The 17,752-nt window shown below is 50.2% G+C and overlaps 1 protein-coding gene and 1 non-coding gene across 2 annotated transcripts in view; both read right to left on the bottom strand.

Moving 5' to 3' along the window:
• Positions 1–17,752, bottom strand: part of LOC132567452 (nuclear factor 1 C-type-like) — an 84,955-nt gene that overhangs the window by 46,042 nt on the left and 21,161 nt on the right. The window contains exons 5-7 of the mRNA XM_060233127.1: positions 16,338–16,462; positions 7,973–8,098; positions 2,640–2,824 (exon numbers count right to left, since the gene is read on the bottom strand). Coding sequence (XP_060089110.1) covers positions 2,640–2,824; positions 7,973–8,098; positions 16,338–16,462 — 436 coding nt within the window. The remainder of the gene's footprint in view (positions 1–2,639; positions 2,825–7,972; positions 8,099–16,337; positions 16,463–17,752) is intronic.
• On the bottom strand, positions 1,934–2,000 carry TRNAP-CGG (transfer RNA proline (anticodon CGG)). The gene has a single exon. It is a non-coding gene; the product is annotated as a tRNA-Pro (tRNA).

The raw sequence follows: 17,752 nt of genomic DNA, 5'->3' as shown, positions 1-17,752 counted from the left end.
GCTCCCCCCTCCAGTCCCTGGGAAAGGAAGGAAGGAAAGAGCCAGAGCTTCCTTTGCCCAGTTTCCTGGATCCCATGGGAGAGATGCAAAGCAAACACCTTTAAGACCAATGAGGGCTAATGTTTTAAGCATGTTTTAAAGGGTTTTTTAAAAGCTTTAATTGTGTTTGTCTGTGTCCTTCATATCTCTGCTATCTAATCTTAAATAGGTACACATGTGACCCGGCCCGACAAGGTCTCATTTATGCCCAATCAGGCCCTCAAAACAAATGAGTTCGACACCCTTGTCCTAATGGAGCCCAACAGAATTATTTTTAATCACCCAAAGCGTAAAATGGCGCCTGGGGGCAGTGTGAAAACAAAGGCTTCGTTCACGGCGGTGACTTCTATTCGGCCCGCCATCGCCTCTGGCTAAAACAGATTCTGCAAAGCTGCTAAAAACCGGGCAAAGGTAAGGCATTTCTGGGTCGGGCGATCCACCTTCCCAGCAAGGGTGTCTCCACCACCGCACCCCCTCTGGCTCCGGTTCCATCTCTGGCTTGTGGGAGGGGAGAGGAGGGGGCACAGACCCCCTAGCAGCAAGGACAGGTTAAAAGCCTTGGATGCCCGGCCCGCCCCCTCCTCCAGTCACCCTTTGATGCGACCACCTGCTGAGGTGGAGAAGGTCCAGCCGTACATCAAACGGCAGACTCCCGTACGCGTGTGCAGGTGTGTGCGTACATGGACGAAGGGAGGCGTCGCGACTGCGGGGGGTGGATTCGATAAGGAGCCCCCCCCCCTCCCAGCTTTCAACGTCTTCGCTGAGATTTCTCTTAACAGGAACGCAGGAAGGGGGTGGGGCTTTTGCGATTCTGGGGATGTAGGGCTAGAGGCCGATTACACAGGCGCTTTCGTTCTCTCGCCCCTCTTCTGTCCCCCCCAGCACGCATCAGCTGTGGTACCGCTGGGGGCTCTGCTGGACAAAGTAGAAGTTCTCAACCCTGGGACACAATGATCGTCCCTCCCGAGAGGGACACAATGACCGTACCCTCCCGAGAGGGTAACCGAGCACCCTGGTTTCTGAGCAGCTCCAACACATAACCTCATCTTGAAGAGCACCTAAGGTTGCCTTACTTCACTCTGAAGAAGGGAGCGGAGACTTGCGACAGCTCATTCCCACCCCGCCACCCCGCCACAAATTTTGTTCGTCTTTAGTGCGTGTCCTGTATGACTGCAAGGTGTACAACATTCACCGCGAAATCCTTCCTTTCCCTGCCGTCTTGCCTACCACTCTTAATCCAAAAATGCAATAACCGAAGGATCTTCTGAACGATAGGAACCCTAGGGTTATACTCAAATTAGCTAAATTTGGCTGGCTTGCCGCCAGAACTAGAAAGTCACTCGTAGCTCTGAAGGGTAATAGCTAGGCATTTACTTCCGCTCTCTCTTAGTTGGTAGTTTTTAAAAGGTTTAATCCCATTATAAACGGTATGTATGCTTTATAATAGATTGTAGCAATTTTACCTCTGTTCTCTCAGCACAAATTATATGGGTTACTCTAACCGGCACTGGTTTTATCTGTATTGTTTTGGAACATATATGAACATATGAAGCTGCCTTCTACTGAAATCAAACCCTCGGTCCATCAAAGTCAGTATTGTCTACTCAGACTGGCAGCGGCTCTCCAAGGTCTCAAGCTGAGGTTTCTCATGCCTAATTTCCTGGACCCTTTTTTGTTGGAGATGCCGGGGATTGAACCTGGGACCTTCTGCTTCCCAAGCAGATGCTCTACCACTGAGCCACCGTCGCTCCATCTCCATCACCTACTGCCTGGGCCCTTTTGAGTTGGAGATGCTGGGGATTGAACCTGGGACCTTCTGCTTCCCAAGCAGATGCTCTACCACTGAGCCACCGTCCCTCCATCTCCATCACCTACTGCCTGGACCCTTTTTAGTTGGAGATGCCGGGGATTGAACCTGGGACCTTCTGCTTCCGAAGCAGATGCTCTACCACTGAGCCACCGTCCCTCCATCTCCATCACCTACTGCCTGGACTCTATTGAGTTGGAGATGCCAGGGATTGAACCTGGGACCTTCTGCTTCCCAAGCAGATGCTCTACCATTGAGCCACCGTCCCTCCATCTCCATCACCTACTGCCTGGACCCTTTTGAGTTGGAGATGCCGGGGATTGAACCTGGGACCTTCTGCTTCCCAAGCAGATGCTCTACCACTGAGCCACCGTCCCTCCCTCCTTTGTTGGCTTTTGCTGTGAATAAACTTAAGCTTGTTAGTCTTTAAGGCGCTACTGGACTCTGGCTCTTTGATATTACTTCACCTGGCTTCCTACAGACCCACCTAGGGCGTCCTTGCAAGCTACAAAAAAGCAAACCCCACGTTCTAAGGTGGTATGGGTTTCACGGCTGCAGTACAGAAGTCAAACAGTAAAACAAAACAAAACCCCACCCAAAATGAAGCAAGTTGCTAGACCTCATGACAGCAGAGCAAACGTGCAGAAGTGGGTGGGACGGTGGTGGGGCTCGTCCTAGAGGCATTTCAGAGAACCAGGTTGACTGGTCCCCCCCTGTGGCAGCCTGGATTTCCCCAGCCCTATCACGTGTGAGCCCAGAAAAAGGGTGGACGTAGCCCTTGGCAGCTCCTTACCGGTCCTGGCTGTTGGTTGGACGGGTCACAGGCCAACGAGACGAGGTCTTTCAGAGGATCCTGCGGATTCAGATGAGGCGGGTACCTTATGGCTGTGTGGGGGAAGTAGGTGGAAGCCGTCTGGGGCAGGATCGAGGTGGTGGGGAAGTGCAGAGCGGAGGAAGGGTGGGGGCTTCGGGCGATACCTGCAGGGGGCGAGAGAGACAGAAAGGAGACCGGGCGGCTTTGGTCGCCAGCACGCACCCAGCCCCTCCTGCTCCCGGGCACCGCTGCGGAGACGACGGGGGGGGGGGGAGCACAGCAGCCCCACGTGCCCCTTCCCAATATCCTCGGGGCAGTCGCCAGACCTTTTGAGAATATCTCAGCTTTGCCCCCCCTCTTTTCTACACTACGTACCTGGCTGAAGGAAAGGGTCCAGTCGGCACTGATAAAACTCTTGTGTCCCTTGGCAACTGGCACCAAGATTGCTTCCCTACCAACACTGTGACTGATTCCCCTCTAGCTGTCACGGTCCTCTTCTCTACGGGGCTTCCGTCAGATTTCACACTATCTGCCCCGGGGACTGCGACTCACTTTGCCTTTTTCGCGCGGCAAACAGAAGCTGGTTTTTAGAGGATCTTGTTTGCTGCGTGAAAGAGGCAAAGCGAGTTGCAGCTCCAGGGCAGAGAGTGTGAAATCCGACAGAAGTCCCACCAAGAAGAGGAGAGTGAGAGCAGAGAAAGGCTAGTGGGAAATCGGTGCGAGCCGAGTTGCAGGAACCACACCCTCTCCTTGTACCTCCCCCCCCCCCAAAAAAAATTCAACACGAATAGACGTGATGTGACTGCATCGAGGTTATTTTGGTGTGCTGTTTCCACAATGTGCACATGTGCTTCTTACTTTGTGTTTTTTACCAATTCACACATGTATTCAGCGCTTTTTTTTGTAGCAGGGACTCCTTTGCATATTAGGCCACCCACCCCTGATATAGCCAATCCTCCGAGAGCTTACAAGGCTCATTTTTGTAAGCTCTTGGAGGATTGGCTACATCAGAGGGGTGTGGCCGAATATGCAAAAGAGCTTCTGTTGGAATTCTATCCCTGCTGATGCCCGTGAATGTTTCCGCCGCTTCTGTCTTCCCGTAAATGCCAGCACGCCCAAGTCAAATTCCCTGCACATTTAAAAGAAATGGTCACATTTCAAAGGACATCCGAAAATGTTAAGGTGAGATTTGTGGGGGTTGGATCCTTCAGATAAAGCAACTTTATTTGATCACTGGCAATCACTTTGAAGGCAACCAAGAATTCGTTTGCCCAATTCCGTCTCGAACACCAAAAGTGATACACACGTGATACCAGAAACACGATGTTATAACCCCCCATAAATCACTGCTTTTTGAAGAAAAGATCTGAATTGAATTTTTGCAAGAGTTGAATTTGACCAGGGGACATTCCAGGCTTTTCCTGCAGCTTTCGAATCGAGCTCCCCTAAAGGCTGAGTGAACCTGCTGCTCTCCCTTTTCTTTCTCTTTCTTTCTTTCTTTCTTTCTTTCTTTCTTTCTTTCTTTCTTTCTTTCTTTCTTTCTTTCTTTCTTTCTTTCTTTCTTTCTTTCTCTTTCTCTCTCTTTCTTCCTTCCTTCCTTCCTTCCTACAAAATTCTGTCCAGTGTCTCAATTCAGAATTCATTACCGCACTTCGAAAAATTAAATTCTGCAATTAGAATCTCCTCAGCTTTTAATTCTTCCTGCAAAGTTGACCTTGAAAAGGTAAAGGTAAGTCCCCTGTGCAAGCACCAGTCGTTTCCGACTCTGGGGTGACGTCGCATCACGACGTTTTCACGGCAGACTTTTTACGGGGTGGTTGGCCATCGCCTTCCCCAGTCCTCTACACTTTCCCCCCAGCAAGCTGGGGACTCCTTTTACCAACTTCGGAAGGATGGAAAGCTGAGTCAACCTGGAGTCGGCTACCTGAACCCAGCTTCCGCCGGGATCGAACTCAGGTCGTGAGCAGAGCTTAGGACTGCAGTACTGCAGCTTTACCACTCTGAGCCACGGGGCTCTTAAAGTTGTCCTTATCCATTCACAAAGCTTTGTTGAAAAGTAAGTTTGACATGATTGTACAGATTTCCACGAAAATTCTTTTGGTGCAGTATTTTACTGACACACACATGAATTCCTGAACACGAGGCATATATGCACTCGTGGACATGGTGCTTGACTGAAACAAACACGCACATTCCAGCACATGGGGTGGAGAAACTCATCACGCCAAAAGAATCCTAATGTAACCCAGCATACAATCACATCAAAGATGGACTTGGCACACATTAATAAGGCAGGTGCGTATGAACAGAAAGTTGTGGTCAATCACACACGTGTGCACCCTGCACAAATTTCAGGAATTGGGGGGGGGGGGAAATAACCAGAACAATGAAAATTCCCTAACATCGGAAACAAAGGCGGATACTTCGGATCTTCAAAATCGGTGCGGAAACTCAAATGCCGAGAATTTCGGAAGCAGCCCCCACACCCAGCTATGATAAAAGCAAGCTGGAATGTGATTTGCAAGCTGCCAGAATCAGGCAATTAAAAAAGGTCAAGCTATGTCATATTCAGCGAGAGAGAGAGAGAGAGAGAGAATGTGACTGATTTCCCACTAACCTTACGCTGCCCTCACACTCCTCTTCTCTGAGGAGCTTCCATCCGATTTCACACTATCTGCCCCGGGGCTGCAACTAGCTTCGCCTTTGCGCGGCAAACAGAAACTGGTTTTTAGAGGATCTTGTTTGCTGTGCGAAAAAGGCAGCGCGAGTTGCAGTTCTGGGATAGATAGTATGAAATCCAACAGAAGCCCCGCAGAGAAGAAGAGCATAAAGCTAGTAGGAAATCGGTCAGAGAAAGAGAGAGAGAGGTCAATTTTGCACTAGGCTTGTTCCGGGCGGAGAGCCCTTTTGCCCCGGCGCTTCTCTCCATTTTTGCACAAGCTGCCGCGGAGCTGCTTGTTGGCATGCCGCTTTCCCGCAGCAAGCAAGCAAGATCCTCTTACAAGCGATTTCTGCTTCCGCGGGAAAGCAGCACGGCAACTCACAACCCCGCGGCAGCTTGTGCGAAAACGGAGAGAAGTGCCAGGGGCAAACGGGCTCTCCGCCTGGAACAAGCCCCAGCATGAAATCGATCAGAGAGAAAGCTCTGATCAGATTCCTAAACCGACTTTTCCCCAGCTTTGCAACTGAAATGATGGGCGTGCATAGCAACACGCGGCCTTTTCCATCTTTTTTAGAAAGCGCGACATGCATTTGTCAGCTAATTTGTCACCTGATTCATTAAAGTGTGGGGGTAGACACACATTGACCGATTCCCCACTAGCCTTATGTTGCTGTCACGCTCCTCTTCTCCGCGGGGCTTCTGCCGGACTTCACACTGTCTACCCCGGAACAGGATCTTCTAAAAACCGGTTTCTGTTCTCCGAGGGAAAAAGGCAAAGCGCGTTGCAGCCCTTGGGCAGATAGTGTGAAATCCAACAGAAACCCCGCAGAGAAGAGAAGCACGAGAGACTAGTGGGAATTGGTCTTTCCTTTTTCAAAAAAAGGGCAAAAATGAACTGCAGATATTGTGTGTGTGGGTGGGCTGGGGGGTACTTGGTCGACATCAAAGGTCATGGAGGGGCAGCCGATCAGCCCCCTGATTCTCCTTGAAATCCGTAGTTTGGCAAGAGTTTCCTTCCTGGCACTTGACTTTGGACAGGAATCCTGGTGTGATTGTAGAAAAGGGCACTTCCAGAACATCCCTTTTTTGCTCAGCCAGTGCGGCGTGTGACTTTACCCACTAGCCAACTTCTCCTCTAATCCCCCCCCCCCTCTGCTGAGCGAAGCAGTTCTCATTCAGAGTAGAATTAGTAAATTATGTAAATTATTATGTATTTTAACTCTTAGACCCTATTGTTAGAATTTCAGTGTTGTGAGCCGCCCTGAGCCCGCCTCGGTGGGGTAGGGCGGGATATAAATCAAATGAAAATGAATATAACTCCTGTTATCTTAGAATGGGTTACGGGCAGCGCAAGATCCTGCAGGTTGCTGTTGAGCGGGGCTTTCTGTGTCAATGAGCAGTTGCTCTGGTGCACAGCTTAGAGGGAACACTGCTGATACCCTTTCTTACCCAGCGTCCTTTGGGATGGGGTGATAAAAAAAAAAACAGCCTGGGGAGCTGAGCTGAGTGTTTTAGACTGGCAGACATCCCATAATTGTTCAGGATCCTTCCATTCTCTCTGGAGAAATTAGCAGTCCAGAGCCTCAAAGGTAAAGATAGTTCCCTCTGCAAGCACCAGTCATTTCCAACTCTGAGGTGACGTCGCTTTCACGACGTATTCACGGCAGACTTTTTACAGGGTGGTTTGCCATTGCCTTCCCCAGCAAGCTGGGTCCTCATTTTACAAACCTCGGAAGGATGGAAGGCTAAGTCAACCTTGAGCTGGCTACCTGAACCCAGCTTCCACCGGGATCCAACTTAGGTCATGAGTAGAGCTTGGACTGCAGTACTGCAGCTTTACTACTCTGCGCCACGGGGCTCTTTAAAGGTAGTCCCCTGTCTAATCACCAGTTGTTTCCGACTCTGGGGTGATGTTGCTTTCACGACGTTTTCATGGTAGACTTTTTAACGGGGAAGCCATTGCCTTCCCCAATCATCTACATTTGACCCCCAGCAAGCTGGGTCCTCCTTTTACCAACCTTGGAAGGATGGAAGACTGAGTCAACCTTGAGCCAGCTACCTGAACCCAGCTTCCACCGGGATCGAACTCAGGTCATGAGCAGAGCTTGGACTGCAGTACTGCAGCTTACCACTCTCCGCCACAGAGCTCCTACAGAAGGTTAAAGATCTTGTCCGTTCTACAAGTCTGTGTTGGCTTTGTGCCATTTTAAGGGTTACAGCTGCACCCAACAAAGAACCATGGGAGTTGTAGTTTGGCAAGAATTTCCTGGAACGGATCCTAAGAGTCATCCCTTAGAAGACCACAGATCCCAAGGCTTTCCTAGAACAGGAAGTGAGTGTTAGGGAAAATAAACCAGGTTAAGTCTGTAGCACGCTGTATTGCAAGACACAAGGAAAGAAGTCTGACTTGGAGAACTGTACCCCCAAAGTCTGGATTTGTAAGATCTCACTCACCCAGCAGAACAAGGTAGGAGAATCCCAGAGTGATGGAATGAACCATGCTATTATCAAATTCAACTCCCTGCAAGTAGAAAACTAGCACCACAGCGAGAAGAGGCCAAAAGAACCCTGAAGTGCTAGATTTCTGCTTGTAGGGAGGTGTTTGGAGGTTGTTGTTTTTTAAAAAAAAAAAAATGCGGGGCTGACGTACCACTGTGAACGGCAATGACAGGCCGGTGATGCTGAGTGAAGCTGGTCAGCCGGGGTGATGAATCCTGCGGTGACGGGCTGTTGAATGGAGACTTGTCCATGTCCTTTTTGATAGTCGGGGAGATGCCTGAGTGGGGAGGGAAATCAAAGCAGAATTGGCCACCATTCATTACTAACAAATTAGATTCTGTTGACAAAGCAATAGCAGATCAGAACACCATATTCATACCCATTCTGGCCACTGGGGTAGACTACCTTTGAACATGGATACTCCACTTAAGTACCACTGTATTTATTTAAATGAACCATCAATGGCCATCAATAGCCCCTTCCTCCACGAACCCTCACGAAGAAACCTGACTTGGAGAATTGTACCCGTGAAGCCTGGATCTGTGTTTGATCTCACGCACCCAGCAGAACAAGGTAGGAGAATCCCAGAGCGATGGAATGGACCGTGCCATTTGCAAACCCAACTCCCTGCAAGTAGAAAACTAGCACCACGGTGAGAAGAAATCAAAAGAACCCTGAAGTGCTAGATTTCTGCTTGAAGGGAGGTGTGAGGGTTTTTTGAAATGAGGGGTTTAAAATGGCCCTGTCCGACATAGCACAGCTCTCATATGAACATATGAAGCTGTCTTATACCGAATCAGACCTTCAGTCCATCAAAATCAGTATTGTCTCCTCAGACTGGCTCTCCAGGGTCTCAAGCCGAGGTTTTTCATGTCTACTTGCCTGGACCCTTTTTTTTTTTTAGTTGGAGATGCCGGGGATTGAACCTGGGACCTTCTGCTTACCAAGCAGATGCTTTACCACTGAGCCACCGTCACACCATCCTTGCTACCAGGCCACTCTCTTGCATTTGCAAACTGAGCCCAAGTCCAGCAATCCGCCTTCCCCAGCCTTCCCCCAGTGTGTATTTGTTTTTGCTGTTGCCGTCAAATCCCGGCTGATTTGTGGTGGCCCCGTAAGTTTCTCAAGGCAAGAAAGGTGGTTTGCCATTGCTCGTCTCCGCATCACAACCCTGGTATTCCTTAGAGATCTCCCATTCGAATTCTACCCAGGACCGACCCTGGTTAGCTTCCAAGACCTGATGCAATTGGGCTAGCCTGGGCTACAGGTCAGCGATGACTGCAGATAGAATCCCCCTTTTCAAAAGCATCTAAGCTTGAAGCTATCGCAAGACCCTGTGGCAGTGAGTTCCGCAAGCAATTTAAAATTTCGGGTATTTCACAAGTTGGGATGATAAAGAGGTGAGCGTTCTTGTTTTTTTTAAATAGATTAAGAATATACAAATCTGGTTCTGTAATATGACAGATACGAATTTGGAGTTTGTTACTAAACACTTTGCAAAACAGTAGGATTTTATAAAAAAAAATACTAGAAGGTCACAAAATGTTTGTAGAATCTAAAGGTAATACTTATGCGATAGTTCTGTACACTCGCAGGTATAACGAACTGTATACCTTTTCCTCTTCTTTTTGTAGAAATAATTGTAATCTCTTTCTCCTTTTTTGTATTCTTTCCCCTACCCAGTTTGGTGTAGTGGTTAAGTGTGAGGACTCTTATCTGGGAGAACCAGGTTTGATTCCCCTCCTCCACTTGCACCTGCTGGAATGGCCTCGGGTCAGCCCTAGCTCTTGTAGTTGTCCTTGAAAGGGCAGCTGCTGTGAGAGCCCTCTCCAGCCCCACCCACCTCACAGGGTGTCTGTTGTGGGGGAGGAAGGTACAGGAGATTGTGAGCCGCTCTGAGACTCTTTGGAGTGGAGGGCAGGATATAAATCCAATATCTTCATCTACCTCACAGGGTGTCTGTTGTGGGGGAGGAAGGTACAGGAGATTGTGAGCCGCTCTGAGCCTCTTTGGAGTGGAAGGCGGGATATAAATCCAATATCATCTTCTTCCCTTTTCCCACACACCCTCAATTTTCCCTCTATGAAACTCAGACCGATTTCGCACTACCCTTGTTCTGGGGTGGAGAGCTCTTTTGCTACCGGGGCTTCGCTCCATTTTCGCACAAGTTGCCCCGGAGCTGTGAGTTGGTGTGCCGCTCTTCCGCAGCAAGCAGAAACTGCTTGTCAGAGTATCCCCATTGCTGCGGAAGAGTGGCACACCAACTCACAGCTCCGGGGCAACTTGTGCGAAAACGGAGCAAAGCCCCGGGAGCAAAAGGGCTCTCCAACCCGGAGCAAGCGTGCGAAATCAGCATCAATAAAAATTTGAAGAGAATGTGGAAAAGACATTGCTAGAGAAGCTGTTTTGACATGGAGGGAACAGGTGAAGTACAGGGCAAAAGGGGTTAATCTCCTCCCTCCTCTCCCCCACTCCGCCCCCCCCCCTACCAATTTATCTGGGCCAGTTGGCTGAAGCCGTGCCACTAAAGGGTTTAATCCTTTCTCAGACGCTCATTTAGAAGGATTTTATAGAACATCCTGTACAGGATTGAAACTAACCCTTTCCTGCACAGTGTCACGGTACATCTGTGCTCAGGGGAAAGGCACAGTGGCGCTCCAAATGCAGACAGACAAGAGCTAGCGTTAGATTTTTAGGCAGAACGCAGTTTGTGGCTGTCATTACGACTGCTATCATCAACATCAACATCGTCATTAATAGACTATAATCCATATTATTATTCACAATAGTCGTGCAGCTGTGCTTGATCTTAGCCGAAAGGCTGTGAAGCAATATTAATAACAGTAACAAAGAGGGGTGTAGGGGAACGCTCATTTATAAAGCACTTTTAGACTGTTCAGAGTGCATTGGCTTTGTTATCATAACGATCCTCATGGCTTTTTTTTTGTAGCAGGAGCTTCTTTGCATATTAAGCCACGTACCCCTGATGTAGCCAATCCTCCTAGAGCTTACAGTAAAAAGGTAAAGGTAGTAGTCCCCTGTGCAAGCACCAGTCGTTTCCAACTCTGGGGTGATGTTGCTTTCACGTTTTCATGGCAGACTTTTTACGGGGTGGTTTGCTGTTGCCTTCCCCAGTCATCTGCGCTCCCCCCCCCCCCCCAGCAAGCTGGGGACTCATTTGACCGACCTCGTAAGGATGGAAGGCTGAGTCAACCTCGAGCTGGATACCTGAGCCCAGCTTCCACCGGGATCGAACTCAGGTTGTGAGCAGAGCTTCGGACTGTAGTATTGCAGCTTTACCACTCTGCGCCACAGGGAGCTTACAGCAGGCCCTGTACGAAGAGCCCTATAAGCTCTTGGAGGATTGGCTACATCAGGGGTGTGTGGCCTAATATGCAAAGGAGTTCCTGATACAAAAAAAGGCCCTGAGGATCCTTACAGCCAAGGCTTTTTTTGAGCAGGAACGCAGTCCCGGCTGGCTTGGAATCAGGGGTGTGTGGCCTAATATGCAAATGAGTTCCTGCTGGGCTTTACCTACATAAAAGCCCTGTGCGAAAATAGTGGTGATATAAGTGGATGTGGCCTAATATGCAAATGAGTTCCTGCTGGGCTTTTTTTATATAATAAAAGCCCTGCTTACAACCATCCCTGCAAGACAGGTCATGTTATGATCGCCACAAGGTAAGGGGTCTGTGACAATCACGGCAGGAAGGGGGAATAAATTATTGGGAAACTGCTGTCTCCCCCACTGAACTCCTCTGAGATGTTCTCAGTTCCTCTGGCCTTGTGGACTGACATCTTTACCTCCTCTGTCCCCCTTCCTCCTGCCCCTCAACTGATTCTCAGCTGCACTCAAAATTCTCAGGGCAATGCTCAGTTTTTCTTGAGAAGCCATATGAGGTGGTCACTCTCTGTCTGGGGCAAGTGATGCTCTGAATTCTTGACGCTTGGGAGGGGCAACAGCGGGGCTGCTCTGAGACTCTGTCCTTGAAAGGGCAGCTTCTGGGAGAGCTCTCTCAGCCTCACCCGCCTCCCAGGGTGTCTGTTGTGGGGGAGGAAGGGAAAGGAGATTGTAGGCTGCTCTGAGACTCTGTCCTTGAAAGGGCAGCTTCTGGGAGAGCTCTCTCAGCCCCACCCACCTCACAGGGTGTCTGTTGTGCGGGAGGAAGGGAAAGGAGCTTGTAGGCTGCTCTGAGACTCTGTCCTTGAAAGGGCAGCTTCTGCGAGAGCTCTCTCAGCCCCATCTACCTCACAGGGTGTCTGTTGTGGAAGAGGAAGGGAAAGGAGATTGTAGGCTGCTCTGAGACTCTGTCCTTGAAAGGGCAGCTTCTGGGAGAGCTCTCTCAGCCCCACCCATCTCATAGGGTGTCTGTTGTGGGGTGGAAGGGAAAGGAGATTGTAGGCCACTCTGAGACACTGTCCTTGAAAGGGCAGCTGCTGTAAAAGCACTCTCTGCCCCACCTAGCTCACAGGGTGTTTGTTGTGGGGGGGGGGGAAGGTAGCGGAGATTGTGACCACTCTGAGAATCTGAGATTCAGATTTTAGGGCGGGATATAAATCCAAAATCATCATCTTCTTCTTCTTAGAAACCAACAGGATTTTCAGAGTGTGAGCTTTCGCGAATCAAATTAGCCTCTCGAAAGCTTAGACCCTAGAGATCTTGTTGAGTCTTTAAGGTGCTTCTGAACTCAAATTTGACTGTTCTGCTGGAAACCGACACAGCTCCCCTTGGAAACTATCTCTATGGTTAGAGTTTCTGCTGAATCCCGCGTTCATTCCAGAAATGACATCACGCTGTCGACACATCTAACCCCAAGTGCCAGCCACCGGCTGGAGCCCCCGTGTGTGTAGAAACTCTGATCTCGTCTGTGGGTAGGCTGTTCTCACTGCTTTTGGGACTAGCACAGGGGTCTGGCCACTGGACTATTCAATATTATGATAATTAACGGCGCTGCAAACGAGGGCGGAAACTACAGCAAAGGGAGGGCAGCTGGTTCGACAGCCACTTAGTGCATTCATAGCCGAAGCAAGATTCGAGGAAGAGAAGAGGGGGAGGGGACAGCGGGGGGAAACGCAACGGGCAAAACCAATTAGGGATAATATTCACTTAATATTCATTTAATGGATTATTCCCCAAACGTTGCTGTTATCTTCAGCTGGGGAAATTATCGAACTCTTGTAATAAAGACAAACAGCAGACCTGTGCAAACTTACGTGAGAGCAGGGGTGGAATTCTAGCAGGAGCTCCTTTGCATATTAGGCCACACACCCCTGATGTAGCCAATCCTCCTGGAGCTTACAGTAGGCCCTGTACGAAGAGCCCTGTAAGCTCTTGGCTACATAAGAGGGGTGTGGCCTAATATGCAAAAGAGCCTTGTAAGCTCTCGGAGGATTGGCTGCATCAGGGGTGTGTGGCCTAATATGCAAAGGAGCTCCTGCTAGAATTCCACCCCTGCATGAGAGTAATTCCCATTCAAATTCAACAGGGCTTACTTCCAAACACATGGGTCCAGGATCAGCTGACAAATTTGCTTTCCTTGGTTGTCCATTGGTAAAACAACAGCAGATGATTTCATCGTAGACCACGCTGCTTTATGAAGGAGGCCCCGGGGAAAGGGGGAAGGCCTGTAGTTGGATAGGGTGCCAATCCCCTAGGGGTTCCCCGAAGGAGTGCTGTGGCCTCTGTGATACCCAAGTACAGGGTGGCAGAGGACCTTGAGGCCTGGCCTCAGAGCTGGAGACGGGGATTGGGAGTCCTATTCCTCTCAATCCGAACCCCTAGACTGAGCAGGTGGTGGCAGCGAGCCCAAGTGGCCGGAGGAGAAATAGCTCCCTCCAAAAAGGGGAACGGGGTCTGGTAGGCAAACCAGGGCTGTTCCGTCACAGTATACAACAAGGGCCAAATAGAGAATCGGGACAAATGTCTCTTCAATTCCAATATCTTCTGGGGCTGGGGCTTCTGTCCTTCCGGACAGCTGCAGGACAGGACTACCCTAAAGGAACTGAGAACTGCTGCCACTCCCAAAGGGACCGCTGAGAAGATGAGTAGCCTATTGGCAGAAAGTGAGGAGGATCTAAAGAACCTCTTGTTGAGGGTGAAAGAGGAGAGCACAAAAGGAGGCTTGAAACTCAACATCAAAAAAACTAAGATCGTGGCATCCGGCCCCATCACTCCTTGGCAAATAGAAGGGGGAGACATGGAAGTAGTGACAGAATTCACATTTCTGGGATCCAAGATCACTGCAGATGGTAACTGCAGCCATGAAATTAAAAGTCGTCTGCTCCTTGCGAGGACAGCTATGCCGAACTTGGGCAGTATAATAAAAAGTAGAGACATCACCCTGCCAACAAAAGTCTGTATAGTCAAAGTGATGGTATTCCCAGTAGTAATGTATGGCTGTGAGAGCTGGACCATAAGGAAGGCCGAGTGCAGAAGAATAGATGCTTTTGAGATGTGGTGCTGGAGAAGAATCGTGAGAGTCCCTTGGACTGCAAGAAGATCCAATCAGTCAGTCCTAAGGGAAATCAACCCTGACTGTTCCCTGGAAGGTCAGATGCTGAAGCTCCAATACTTTGGCCACCAAATGAGAAGGGAGCACTCCCTGGAGAAGACCCTGAAGCTGGGAAAGACAGAATGCATTGGTCTGACCCAACTAGGCTCTTCTGATGTTCTTATCAGTTGAAGGCAAAAGAAGAAGGGGACAGCAAAAGATGAGATGGCTGGACAGTGTTACTGATGTAACAAACACGAATTTGAGCAGACTTCAGAGGATGGTAGAAGACAGGAGGGCCTGGCGTGGCTTTGTCCTTGGGGTCGCAAAGAGTCGGACTCGGCTGTGCAACAGAACAACAACAGTCTGGCAGCACAAGCATAACGCCACTCCTCACTGGTCTTCCTTCAAGTGGTAGCAGTTGCCAGTTTTTAGGAGATGGTTGCCAAGCCAGAGAAGGGGGGAGGAGAGAGAGGCAGGTGAGGGGGCTGACCCAATGGCATCTTAAGGTCCCAAAAGAACATAAGAAGAGCCCTGCCGGATCAGACCAGGGAGGGTCCATCTAGTCCAACATCCTGTCTCACACAGAGGCCAGTCAGTTCCTCTGGAGGGCCAACAATAAGGCACAGAGGCTGAGGCCTTCCCCTGAGAAGAACATCAGAAGAGCTCTGCTGGATCTGACCAGGGAGGGTCCATCTAGCCCAGCCTCCTGTCTCACACAGTGGTCAACCAGTTCCTCTGGAGGGCCAACAACAAGGCGCTGAGGCTGAGGCTTTCCCCTGAGAAGAACATCAGAAGAGCTCTGCTGGATCTGACCACTGGTCTATCCACTCCAGCATCCTGTCTCACACAGTGGCCAGCCAGTTCCTCTAGAGGGCCAACAACAGGGCAGAGAGGTCAAGCCCCCCCAGTAAGAACATAAGAGACCTGATGGATCAGATCAGTGGTCCATCTACTGCAGCACCCTGTCTCACACAATGGCCAGGCAGTTCCTCCAGAGGGCTAACTACAGGGCACAGAGGCTGAGGCCTTCCCCTGAGAAGAAGATCAGAAGAGCCCTGCTGGATCAGACCAGTGGTCCATCTAGTCCAGCATCCTGTCTCAAACAGTGGCCAACCAGTTCCTCTGGAGGGCCAACTACAGGGCAGAGAGGCTGAAGCCTTCCCCTGGGAAGAACATCAGAAGAGCCCTGCTGGATCAGACCAGGGAAGGTCCATCTAGCCCAGCCTCCTGTCTCACACAGTGGCCAACCAGTTCCTCTGGAAGGCCAACAACAGGGCAGAGAGGCCGAAGCCTTCCCCTGAGAAGAACATCAGAAGAGCCCTGCTGGATCAGACCAGGGAGGGTCCATCTAGCCCAGCCTCCTGTCTCACACAATGGCCAACCAGTTCCTCTGGAGGGCCAACAACAGGGCATGGAGTATGAGGCCTTCATAAGAACATCAGAAGAGCCCTGCTGGATCAGACCAGTGGTCCATCTAGTCTGTCATCCTGTCACACACAGTGACCAACCAGTTCCTCTGGACGGCCAACAACAGTGCACAGAGGCTGAGGCCTTCCCCTGGTGTTGCCTTCTGGCTCTGGGATTCATAGGCTCGATACCTCTGAATGTGGAGGTTCCCCTCAGCCACCGTGGCCAGTAGCCACTAATAGACTTATCTTCCATGAATCTATCTACTCTCCTTTTAAAGCTGTTTAAAACATATGAACATATGAAGCTGCCTTATACTGAATCAGACCCTCAGTCCATCAAAGTCAGTCTTGTCTACTCAGACGGGCAGCAGCTCTCCAGGGTCTCAAGCTGAGATTTTTCATGCCTACTTGCCTGGACCCTTTTGAGTTGGAGATGCCGGGGATTGAACCCGGGACCTTCTGCTTACCAAGCAGATGCTCTACCGCTGAGCCATTGTCCCTCCCCTGGAGCTTACCCTTCTCCCCGATACAGACAGACTTGATCTCTCCCACAGAGTGGACAGAAGGCAGGTTTCTGCCCCACCAGCACCAAGAAAAATCCTCACACGCTTACCCCCTTCCATGTCTTCTGTCCAGTTGCGGCTGCTACTTGTCGGTGAGCTGGGAGAAGTGTAATATTCACCACCGGGACTCGTATCCAAGTCATCCTCCATGGAACCCGACTTGTGCCGTTTACTCCTGCAGGGGGAACAAAAGCCACAGTTGGCATCCTTCACTCCACCCAGGGCTTTTTTTGTAGAAGGAACTCCTTTGCATATCGGGCCATGCCCCCTGATGTAGCCAAGCCTCTTGGGAGCTTACAGTAGGCCCTGTATGAAGAACCCTGCAAGCTCTTGGCTACATAAGAGGGGTGTGGCCTAATATGCAAAGGAGTTCCTGATACAAAAAAAGCCCTGATTCTCCACCTAATACTAGAAGAGCTGATAACAAAAGCAGCAGAATGCGGCCAGCCACCAGGCAAGGCTGGGGTCTCTGGAAGCTTGAAGATTTTCCAGTAGGCAGAAAGTGAGCAATTCATGAATAAACCCCAAAATAGGAAGCCCCCACAAAATGACCTAATAAGACCTCAGTGTGTTCCAGAATGCATTGAATGTTGACAGCATTTGAGAGATTATTGGCCCAGACCTGTCTCTACACTGCTTATTCTGTAAAACGCATGTAAATTTAGGAAGGATGGAAGAAGATATTGGATTTATATCCCACACTTCACTCCGAAGAGTCTCAGAGTGGCTCACAATCTCCTTTCCCTTCCTCCCCCACAACAGACACCCTGTGAGGTAGATGAAGATACTGGATTTATATCCCGCCCTCCACTCCAAAGAGTCTCAGAGCGGCTCACAATCTCCTTTTCCTTCCTCCCCCACAACAGACACCCTGTGAGGTGGGTGGGGCTTAGAGGGCTCTCACAGCAGCTGCCCTTTCAAGGACAGAGATAGAGCGGCCTACAATCTCCTTTCCCTTCCTCCCCCACAACAGACACCCTGTGAGGTGCGGGGGTGCTGAGAGAGCTTCACCCTTCACTCTGAAACTCAAGGTCTCAGAGCGGCTTACAATCTGCTTTCCCTTCCTCCCCCACAACAGACACCCTGTGAGGTGGGTGGGGCTGAGAGGGCTCTCCCAGAAGCTGCCCTTTCAAGGACAGAGATGGAGCGGCCTACAATCTCCTTTCCCTTCCTCCCCCACAACAGACACTCTGTGAGGTGTGGGGCTGAGAAAGCTCTCCCAGAAGCTGCCCTTTCAAGGACAAAGATGGAGCAGCCTACAATCTCCTTTCCCTTCCTCCCCCACAACAGACACTCTGTGAGGTGTGGGGCTGAGAAAGCTCTCCCAGAAGCTGCCCTTTCAAGGACAGAGATGGAGCGGCCTACAATCTCCTTTCCCTTCCTCCCCCACAACAGACACCCTGTGAGGTGCGGGGGTGCTGAGAGAGCTCTCCCAGAAGCTGCCCTTTCAAGGACAACTCCTGCA

The sequence above is a fragment of the Heteronotia binoei genome, chromosome 2, assembly GCF_032191835.1.
Source record: "Heteronotia binoei isolate CCM8104 ecotype False Entrance Well chromosome 2, APGP_CSIRO_Hbin_v1, whole genome shotgun sequence".
Classification (NCBI taxonomy): Eukaryota; Metazoa; Chordata; class Lepidosauria; order Squamata; family Gekkonidae; genus Heteronotia; species Heteronotia binoei.
Note: the sequence above shows the minus strand (reverse complement) of the source record. Positions and strands in the feature narration are given on the sequence as shown.